At 52.1% G+C, this 11071-nt stretch overlaps 1 protein-coding gene across 12 annotated transcripts in view; it reads left to right on the top strand.

Annotated features, from left to right (window-relative positions):
* The first annotated feature begins 2308 nt into the window (after nucleotides 1-2308).
* The window catches only part of RNF32 (ring finger protein 32), a 24376-nt gene continuing 15613 nt past the window's right edge, over nucleotides 2309-11071 (top strand). For 3 of the 12 annotated variants that reach the window (XM_039837236.1, XM_039837151.1, XM_039837243.1), the window contains exons 1-7: nucleotides 2309-2365; nucleotides 4378-4467; nucleotides 5006-5279; nucleotides 8512-8654; nucleotides 9808-9840; nucleotides 10387-10511; nucleotides 10727-10835. In XM_039837236.1, coding sequence (XP_039693170.1) covers nucleotides 4453-4467; nucleotides 5006-5279; nucleotides 8512-8654; nucleotides 9808-9840; nucleotides 10387-10511; nucleotides 10727-10835 — 699 coding nt within the window. In that variant the 5' untranslated portion in view covers nucleotides 2309-2365; nucleotides 4378-4452. The other 9 variants (XM_039837227.1, XM_039837219.1, XM_039837169.1 and 6 more) reach the window with 9 other exon arrangements.

Here is an 11071-nt window from a genome sequence, read left to right as displayed (position 1 = left end):
CGCGTGTCACCCTGGGCATCCTCCTGCAGCGACGGGACAGAGGACGCCGTCTCCCGCCTCGACGGCCGCCCTCTCACCGCCGCCGCCCCTCCGCCGGGACCTGCGGGCATCGTCGCCTTGTCACAGTGTCTCGGTGACGCTCACACGCAGCTCCGCACGGGATGGCGTATTTCCGCAGCTCGGGCGCTCTGCGCATCCGCGGCCACCGGCCGCTGGGCCTGGCGGCCAGACACGGCGCATCTCTCCAGTCCTGTCCCCACACCATAACCAACTCATCCAAGTCGTGTTTCTGACGCTCTAAGGCAGATTAGCCACGAAGGGCACGAGACGGCGCCGGGGGGACGTGCTGGATGCGACAAGGCCACAACCTCCGTGTGCGCGCAGCTTCCGCCCGTCTGTGCAACGAACGCGCACGAGCCGAGGGCGCGCCGCTGCCACCCGCGCCCCTAGGAGCGCGGCCTGGGGTGACGTGCGCGGTGGCCCTGCCCGAGAGCGCCGCGCTCACGATAGAGCGTGCAGGACACAGCGCACCGTGACCTTGAGGAGGACCCGGAATGCGCGCCACACAGCGGTGTCTCGGTCAGCCACGTCCACTGTGCTCCCGTCCAGAATCACAAATACTTACAAGGCTAACTTTTCAGGCAAGAGCTTGCAGAAAAATATTCTGTGTAGCTGGCAAGAAAGACCAATTTCTTTGGGGTAGAAAACGCGCAGGTAGTGAAACCGTCGTAAATTTGAAAACGACTCGGATGGAGAGAAGATAGTTATAACTGGGAATTTTTCTTAGAGCTTCATGATGTTCCAAAAAAATACCTTAAAATAGATATAACGAATAGCAGGCACTGCACCAAGCAGTTCGCAGACACGAGGTTTGAATCTTGCCACAGTCCCAAGGTGGTGACAATATATCTAGGTATCATTTGAATTCTTCTCGTTACCAGTACCAAAGAACCCGACGCGAACTGGCATTCCCGCGGGCAGTGGCCAGCACAGTAGGGAGCTTCAGACTCAACCCCGGGCTTGGCTCTGCCGGCCTCGGCCGTGTCCCAGGTAACCCTCCCTCCGGGACGCGCGGGATGCCCCCACAGCTTCAGGCTCCCTCTCGCCTGATGATAAGACAGCTGGCACCGCCGTGGTCCCGCATCTCTTCTCGTTTCTGCATTGAGAATTAAAGGAGGGTCCAGCAGCTCCGACACATGTACTGAGCCCATCTAATTGGTCTACCTGGGTCATCTGCCCATCCCAGTTAAGTCGCCGTGGCCAGGGCACTGGGATTTTCTGACTAGCTTAGGCTGGTCCTATGTTTCACCCCATGTCTGCAGAACCCCCAGGGCTATCGCTGGAGAAGGGCTAATGGATGTTAAGGGGAGAAGTAACGGATGTCCTCCTTAGAAGGAACCCACAGTTTAGGGAAACAGAGTAACCCGCCGATATTCAGACACACAGGATGTAGGTCTGGGTTTAACGTGAGTCTACCTCCTGAACCCGTGTCCCCGCTCTCACCTCTATGCTGCACCGCCCCTCCGCCAGAGAATAAAACCCCGAAGCCGAGGAGACCCACAGAAGACACAGAGACCCATTCCGAACTTCTAGAGACGAAAGCACAGCTGAGGCGGAAAACACTGCAAAAGAAAAGATTTAGCAAACTCGAGACCTAGCAATAGGAATGATCCAAAATGAGAGGGGGAAAAAGGCATTTAAAAATGAACAGAGCATCAGGAAGCCTGACTTCCGGTGGGACTACGTCCTGACAAACCAGAGCATCCTACATTGGACATAGAAGTGGAAAATGCATCGAACACTACACCTGCCGCTGTCCAGCATTACGGGGTACCCGCCTGGGGGGGGGAAGCTCAAAATTCAAAATTCGAAGTGTTTCTACCGCACGCGTATGGCTTTCGCACCACCGTCAAGTTGACGGGCCGCGTCAGAAACGTCTGGATACGTGCACAGCACATGTATACAGAAGTCATGTAAATGTAACCCGAGTCCAGAGCAGAGAAGGATTGGGATAAGAGGCAGAAAAGATATTTGAGTAAATATGGCCGAAGTTTTGCCAAACGTGCTGAAAACTACACATCCAAGAAGCCAGTCAGCCCAGCACGAGGCTCAAGAAGAAAAGCGCGTGGCCCCTACGACACCCGGCTCCGGGGCGCAGGACGCGTCTGGCGCTCGGGGTGCTCGGCCCGGGCGCGCGAGCATGCGTGGTGCGGCAGTGAGCCCCGCGGGGCTGGCGACAGGCGGAGGCAGGAAGGGGACCGTGCGCGGGGCAGGATCCGGCCGTTGAGCATGCGCGCTGGGGGGGCGGGGACGACCGGTGGTTGCTAGGCAACGGCGAGGCGCAGAGGCTGCGCGGAAGGCCGCGGTGGGTATGCGGAGGGCGGGCTCGCTTGCCTGTGCGGATGCCACCGAGTCGGGTTAGGGAGAAGGGTCGGGGAGGGGACAGTTCCCCAGCAGAGTTAAAAGGAAGGGCGCAGAAGCAGAGCTAGGTTAGGGGGGACTAGGGTTGGGGGTCGGGGGGCTGCGGAGTGCCCCTTGGTGACGACCCAGGATACCCTGGAGGATGGCGGGTAGTCTTCCCGGAGAGCAGCCCCCAGGGTGCTCCGTCTCCGGGACAGCCTTGGGTGACCGTGCCTTGGGAGGGCCTCAAAACATTACCAATCTAAAATCGATAATTCCCCAAACCAAACGCTACCAATTTCTTAAAAGGGAACCAAGTCCAGAGGTATGCTTGAAGTTTTCAGAGGATTTTAACCTTGTAATTCTACATCTGTCTGTGTGCTTCTGGCCACCCCAGGTGGAGTCGCATGAAAATGCGCAAACGAGGATTTCATAAGTTACCAGGCATGAGACAGTGTGTCAAATTGTATTTTTAAATTGTATGTTTGTATCTCTTGTGTGCCTGTTTTTAATTAGCATGTTTATTAATTAGCTTAAGGTCACTGAGACAGATTGGTAACTAATTACTTTGACACCAGAAGGTTCTTTTTTACCAAGCCCCACCTCTTTTATCTAGGGGTAAATACTGGAGTTTTCAAAAAGAATATTCCTATTGATTTTAGTTCTTAATACTGGACAAGGATTAAGTTTCTGACCCTATCGCTGCCACCGACTGGTTATGTAACCTTGAGAGTCACCTAATCTCTGGACATGTTTTCTCATTTATAAAATGGAGTTGGACTAAATATTTGAAGTTTCCAACTCTGAAATTTAATGCTACGGTAGGATTTACAAGGGACACCGTTTTTCAAAGCTCTTACCTTGTTTTTAAATCACAGTGGCTTATAGTGTAGACAAGAGAAAAAAACTGTAGACGGCAGACAGCCAGCTATGGTCATCAGACGACTTTTAGTGTGATGGCAACTGTATTCTGCCGGGTTCCAGGCGTTTTAAAAGAAGTAGGGGAAATTCTGGCAGTGGTCTTTCAGCCCTTTAAATACCTCCTACCTGGACTGTCACGATGAAATGCTGGACAGAAACTTGTCATGCACCGCTTGATGCCAGAATTGACAGGGAACAAGGCTGCGGCCACCGCTGTCATCTGTCATCTTGGCAGCTGCTGAGCCCTGGCGACCTCGGAGTTGTCTCCACTCTCCTCGCTCTACACTTGCTCCGCAGAGGGTTCACCTGTCAGACTAATTTAACAGAGGTGTCGATCCTTAGACACTTATTTCGGATTAATTCCTGTCTAGTTTGACACTTAGGCCCGCAGCGCTATTTCCTAGATTACTTCAATAACTCCTGTTTCTCCCCTTTCCAGTATATTCTGGACCTTATGTTCATAAAACATACCCTTGTGTAAAAACTGAAAGGGCCGATTCCAAACTCTTCCACCAGCTTCGAAGGGAAATAGAGCCAGAATAGCCATTTACGGAGCATCTTCCGTGCGCAAGGGCCCACGTGAGATCCTTCTCGCCCAGCCTGGTCCTGCGCACCGTGTGTGCTTATACCTGCTTCAACGAGGGGAAACTGAGGCTCAGATATGTCGAGTCCCCTGCCCAGCAACCGGGCAGAGCAAGCCCGGAACCCGAGATCGTTCCCCATGTTCACACGTCTGCATCGTGGGGACTGAAGTCCCCAGCACCCCGCTTCCATTCCGGTGCACCCACTGTCCCCTTTCTCCCTAAGCAGTGGGCACGTGCTGAGTTCCCGAGTCCCTCTGTGGCTGTTGAACCCGTAGTGTCACAGGTTCCTTGTCCTCTGTCCTTCGGGCCCCCGTGTGAGTGTCACCTCTCGAGGCCGTATTCCGCTTCCCAAGCCCTGGTCTCTGGCCCGAGGGGTGCGCGCGTCCGTGTCACTCCATCCTGTCCAGCGGTGGGTCATTCTCATGTTCACGTGCCCGCCAGCTCTGACGTCACGTTGACTATGTTTCCACAGTAGAAGAATTAAAGGAATGTAATATGACGATGACATAATTCGATATAACCCAGCAACAACTTTTCCTGCTTCAGCATGTTAAAAAATAAGGTACGCAACTCTTTTTAAAAATATATGCATTGTTTAACTCGTGAATATCTATTTAACTCGGCTGTTATTTGAGTGTAAAAAATAATCTGCAAACCTTGCTCGAAGGAGGATCTATCAGCTGTAGTATTTACTACAAGCATCTCTTAGCTGCAAGGCAGTTTTTTTCTATATGTTTTCACCAAAAAAAGCATCTCCCTAAATGCAAGATTCTCTTTAATATAACAAGCCAGACTTGCTCGGAGTCTAATTTAATTCTAGCGAAACAGAATGTGTTCAGGCCTGCACAGTGTTTAGAGGCCATAATGAATTTATTTGTATTATAATTAAGGACTCGGTAATTAAATGGAAAGCTATTACTCTGTCGTTAGCACAAATGGTGAGGCCGAGCTTGCTCTGACCGGGGTAGCGATGGGCCGAGCACCGTTTACCATTCAGTCTGGTGCAGTAGGTTTTCAGGGTCGAGTCCCAGACCCTCCGTTTTCTTCTAAATGATACATTCCATAACGGTCTGTATATGTGGCTCTTTCCTACTTTTTAGGGTCATTCATCCAAACAAGGTAAATTAGATAAATTAGCAGTCACTGCGGTTGCTTTACAAGATCACATTTTACACGATCTCCAACTTCGAAATCTTTCAGTAGCAGATCATTCTAAGACAAATGTACCAAAAAGAGAGGACAGATCCAAATCTCTAAAAAGAAATACGAAAGCAGTGATAGATACGGGACTTCACAAAACGACACCGGGCCCAAAAGTGGAAGATCCGGAAAAAGAATACGTTCTTGACCCAAAACCGCCTCCATTAACTTTAGGTAAGCCGATCTCGCCATGTTTTGGCTTATTAGAGCTAAAGAATTTTAATTGAGATTGATAGTATGATTTTTTTTCTGGTACAGAAATAATCTATTTTAATTTAGAATCTTACGAAAAGGTACGTATGTACTGAAGCTTAGAAATGATGATGGGGACAATCGGAACAAGAAGATAAAAATTGTAATGATAAGTAAAATCAGTAAAAACAGTCGGATAAAGTAAATATCCGTGCATCTGCACTAACAGAAATAACTGAATAAGTCAAGGGAAAGAAAAGCCCTTTCTTACAGCAGGATGACAACTAACAGATATAGGAGATGGACTAGAAATGAAAATCACTGGCAGACAGCACAGTAGCGATGCCCACCAGTGACTCTGGAACCGGCGGGGAAATCCCGTGGGGACACAATGGCACCGTGTCTCCCCACAGCTACGAAGTCATTGCCGGGGAGCAATGACAGCTTTACCAGGGTGACGCTGGGCACAGAGCGCCTTGACCAGGTGACCAAAGTGCCCGTCCCTGATCGTGACACACGCCAACGTCACGTGCCTCCAGGCCTGCTCTGAGAAAGGCACAGCCTCCCCCCGCGGTGTTCTTGCCCGGACGCAGGCTGAATTTGATCGTGAGGAAAGAACAGACAAACCCAAACCGAAGGATATGTACGCAGCTCCTGGCCAGCGCTCTTCAAAAACGTCAGGTTAAGAAAAGCAAATAAAGATGGAGGAACAGTCCCAGAGCGCGGGAGACGAAAGGGACGTGGCCACTGAACGCAGTGTATAATCTCAGTCACAAAAAAGGGCCCCGAGTGAGACTTTGACCGAGGTTCTAGGGTCGTGTAGGTGGGGACACTGGCTGAAAGGCGCCTGAGGATTCTTCACTCTGTTTGTACAGCCTTTTGCAGGTCCTGAAATTATTTTAAATGGAAAATTAGAGAAGACTGTAAAATGACGCTGGGTGTGGAAAATAGGCATGTCCGGGGGTCCTGTGTCCTAGCGCAGGTGTGAGGGACAGAGGCACCGCGTGGCGGGGGAGGCTGCTGCTCACAGGCTGGTGGCTTCCCAGCTCAAGGCCAGGCGGGGGCTTGGGGGCAACGTCACCTGACGCTCCAGTGGCGTCTTCTGCCATGCGTGTGTAGTTGGAGAGATCAGGGGGCCTCTGCGTGGTCAGCTTAGCAGGAGAGATCTAAATTAGGCATCAGGAAGAATTTCCCAATTTGGAAAATAAATAGGGTTATAAAGGAGAATAAATCAGTCATTCTTTTAGGAGCTCTTAAATTGTTTTTAATTATCATGCATATTGGTTACTATGAGGTTGGACCATATGTTCTTAATTATTATCTATACGTAACATTGATGTCCCCTCCCCGTCTGTCGCCGTCACTTAATTTTATGTTATTTTCTATTGAATAACGTCTTCATTCCGATCGCTGTTCCATCCATCAGGTTTCTCTTTATCGTTCATGCTTGGGGGCGGGGGGGACTAAGGGACCCTCACCCTCTCGGAGATCACAGAGACGCCCCTACTTCCCCGCTATTCACCTTCATTTGGCGCCTTCGCGGTGAGCCCTCCATGTTCTGCATATGGCGCCGGGAACGTCGCCTGGTACAAAAGATGACCCTGGGCTCTTCCCTCCAACCCAGACCCGCCCTTTGCCACCTCCGCCCTTGCCGGGTTTCTCACGTTTGTTCACATGGGAGATGGCGCGCGTGATTTCTGGGCTTCAGTTTCTAGGTCAGTATCTCGCTGTTTTAATTCAGTCTTGCGATGCGCCTTAGCCGATAGGAAAAGACCCGACATGTGCCGTCGAAGATCTCCTTCCGGAGCATGTTCTCCCGCCCCATTAAACACAGGGGTGCTCTTTGGAGCCGGTCCTTCTAGACCGGCGCGTCACCCTGCTCCCGCCGGACGCGCCGCTCTGTCCCCAGCAGCACCGCGCCTGAGGCCCTGGCCGGTGGGGCCCCTCAGCCTGCTGTGGGGAGGGGGCCCGGCGCTGGCTTCCTGAGAAAGGGAGGACGTGCCTGTCCCGCCCTCGCGTCCGATGGGCAGCCAAGGGGTCCGGACGCGGGAACCGCCTCTGGCGCCTGCGCCCCCCGCACGAGGCCGCGCACTCTGCACCCGGATGCCGCATCTCCTCCGAGCCCCGCCTCGGTGTCTCCGCCCGCCCTCCAGAAGCTTCTCGCATCTGCTCTGCCTGCAGCTCTGAGGGTCCACGGCGATGGCACCGGCGCGGGTCCTCCGTCTGGCCCTGCGGGGCCCGCACACTCGAAACCGTCCTCTGCTGGGAAATGTTTGCACTGTTTACAATGTTTCCTCTCGGTTTTCTGCTTTCCTCCGGAAAGGCCGGCATTTCAGACGTCGGCCCTGTTAGACTGACCCCTTCGTTGTCTTATTTCGTCTCCTGCTTCAGCTTATTTGTCCGCCCTCTGGGAGGTGACCTTGACCTCGTCCCCAGCCCGCACTTGACTTTCACGTTCCACCCATCAAAGCTTGTTTCCAGGAGCTCTTCCTTGCGCCCTGAGCGCTCCCGCTCCAGACGCCACACTTCCCTGTCCACCCCTGAAGACAGCCGTGGAAGTCACCCTCCCCTGAGGGGGGGACACAGTGCTCCTGTCCCCGCGGGTGCTTTTCGAGTGCACATTCCTACTGAAACACACGCTCCGTGCTCCGGCCGCCGCGGACAGGTGGCGCGCACGCAGATGCCGTGGAAGGGACAGATTTATCCTGACAGCAATTATACACCGTAAGCGTTCTTTAGCAAAGGAAGAACTCGGTGGACACTCATTCCATAAAGTCCCGTGGTGGCAGAAAGCCGCGGCCTGGGAGAAGGCGATGCTGGGGCGGAAGGGTACACCACGTGAGAGGCGAGGAGGCCGCAGGTGACAGGTGAGGAGGCCGCAGGTGACAGGTGAGGAGGCCGCAGGTGACAGGTGAGGAGCCCCTGTGGCCGGCGCACGTGGAACTCAGCATTCACTTTTCCTTCTACGAAACTGGACCGCAGCCCTGCCTGCGGAAGGAACGGATTCGGGATGCTTCGTGAACGGGGCATGGAACATGGACGTCAGGGAACCCCGTCGCCCCCTCTGTGCCTTGGGAAAGCAGGAGTCCGTCCACGGCGGAATAAAGCACGCGACGTGTTCTGCATTAATGTTTACAAGATGTCATTCAAGTTATATGCGAGTACCGTGTCCTAAAATGTATTTTAACTCGTGTTTTGTGTTGTTTAACTTCAGCGCAGAAGCTGGGCCTGTTTGACCCTCCCCCGTTGCCACTGTCCCCAGACGAGTGGGGAAAAGTGAAACAGAGGTCCGTCTCGCAAGGGGACTCCACGCAGCCCTGCCCCATCTGCAAGGAAGAATTTGAACTTCGCCCCCAGGTGTTCAGCGGGGAGATTAGATAAGCAAGCCCGGCGGCTCCTCTCTACCCAGCAGACTCTAAACTGGGGCCTCAGAGTCCAATATTCTCACACATACACTTTAATACGAGGCATCAAGTACAAAAAAAAGGTCCAAGGCTTTTTTCCAGTTCTTGCTATGTGACCCTCAAGCGCTTACATTTTCTTTTCCACCAATTAAAGTAGTGTGTGATGAGTTAAACGCCCCCATTAAACAGCTCTGTCACGAACCAGATATTTCCGATAGAATAATCTAATCGTATATATAACCGAATATTACTCGGCCGTAAAAAAGAATGAAACCTTCCCATTGTGACAACACGGATGGACCTAGAGCATGTTTAAAGTGGTCACTTTAAGAAACAGGAAGTTTTCCCCAGATCAGGCGGCCTGGGTGTCTGGGATCAGCCTCACCCAGGGGTGTCAGAGGAGAGCCTCTGCCCACGGAGAAGCTTAGGGAGAGGGGGGTGGACAGAAGCTGGCTCCCCTCCGCCTCCCTCCCGGAAGAACCAATTGCCTTTTTCTGTATTCAGTCTAAGCTTCCAGGTCTTTTTATCACACCCAGAATATCACTGTTTGGTGAGGAATTTGGATCACAGAAAGGGGAAATTCCCACATTTAAAAAAGAAAACGCAATTCATATGTCTCTAGAATTTATTGCTATTTAACTTTCAGTGTCAGAATTCTATCTCAAAAAGCTGTGGTTCTTTAAAATTTCAATGTAGTTGAACAAAGCCTTGAAAAAGGAATTGCCTTTCCCCCTCTGCTCCCCGCTTCCAGCCTGAGCCCTCTCTTAGGGTCTGCCCAGGAAACACGTCTACTTCGTAATTGTTTCGCTCTTAAACACACACACACATTTTAATGGCTTAATAGCAAACTTCATGTGTGTGTTTGATGTTTCAGATTGTGGTTAACTTAGTTTTTCTTGTTGAGATTATATACCTGTGCCGTGCTAAACTTGGACACTAAATATTATAAATATCAAGGTTATTAATTTGCTTTTTTAATTTTTCAAAGAAACAACACAGCTTACCTTTTAAGCATTCAAAATTTTTCTTTTAATTAATGTGTTTATGCTGCTTCTCTTTTCAACTAATTTAAACTTCAAACATTTTGTTTGTCTTCCCATGAACAGGTGCTGCTTTCATGCTCCCACGTGTTTCACAGAGTGAGTCAATCCGGCTTCCCTCGCATCAGAGTGTGCGACTGTCATTCTGCAGCTTAGGGGACGCAGCCGAGTCCCGCTCACTAGGTCCCTAAAAAGGTCGCTTGTTTTATCCATAATCACCATTTACGGTTAGAAATATGACTTTGGGCTACAATACATTCAGCCTGTTTTGGAAACGGTGAATTTTACGTGACAGAAGAACCACAAATGCTTGTGACGGACCGCTGTTAGTGACGCACATAAGATTGAGTGACAGGCCGCATCCTACGATCTGACCGCGCGGCGGCCTTGTCCACGGGGGTCATCAGCCATGACACGAGGGGTTTCCGGCCCTTTTTGATGTGTCGCGTTATGTCCCGGTAAAACATCACTTTGGGAACAAGTTTCACGAGGATGGTGTCAACACCTGATGAAACTTCTTCACAATCTTAATTGGACTAAGTCTCATAATTAAGAGAGAAAAAGAACACTGTAATTACATCAGAAGTAAAAATGTTGTTTATAAGTAATTACTCGTAAGATTGTAAATGAAATGTTTCTCTTCAGGCATGCCTTCAGGCTTTCGAGAAGTTCACGAATAAGAAAACCTGTCCCCTGTGCAGAAGGAACCAGTATCAAACCAGAGTGATCCACGACGGGGCGCGGCTGTTCAAAGCGAAGTGCGCCACCAGGTCCGAAGGGCCCCGCCCGGCCCCGCCCCCGGCCTCGGCCCCGCCCCGGCCCCGCCCCCGGGACGCTCCCCTGCGCCCTGGGACGCCTGGGGGTCAACCCTGTGCTGACGGCCGGGGACTTGGCCCTCTCCTCGGCCATCGGCCATCGTCCCCGTGGTCTGCCGTGCCTGTGCCCGCCGCCCTGACCGAGTCACTCTCCAACGCCCGCATTCTAGGATCCAAGCCTGCTGGAGGGGACACGTGGTGAGAAAGTGGTACCGAGACCTGAGGAGGACGCTGCCTCCCACGGACGCCAAGCTGAGGAGAAAATTCTTTGAAGAGAAGGTGGGTGCAGACCCTTGAGTTCTCCGCTGGTGTCCCCGTGCCAGCGACGGGCCCGCGATCGGGCGGGCGGCCCAGGTGGCGCCAGCGACACGCGCCTCACTGCGGGCTTCTCCGGGGGCGGAGATGCCGCTAAATGAAGCTCCTGGGCAGCTTTAACCCGCTTCCCAACCCGCGGGGTCAATAAATAAACACTTCCAGGCTCTGTCCAGTGAAGGCTCGAAATCCAGGAAATCCGA

This window comes from Pteropus medius, unplaced genomic scaffold, assembly GCF_902729225.1.
Source record: "Pteropus medius unplaced genomic scaffold, Ma_sr-lr_union100, whole genome shotgun sequence".
Classification (NCBI taxonomy): domain Eukaryota; kingdom Metazoa; phylum Chordata; class Mammalia; order Chiroptera; family Pteropodidae; genus Pteropus; species Pteropus medius.
The sequence above is the reverse complement of the archived record's forward strand: the minus strand, read 5'-3'. Positions and strand labels throughout refer to the sequence as shown.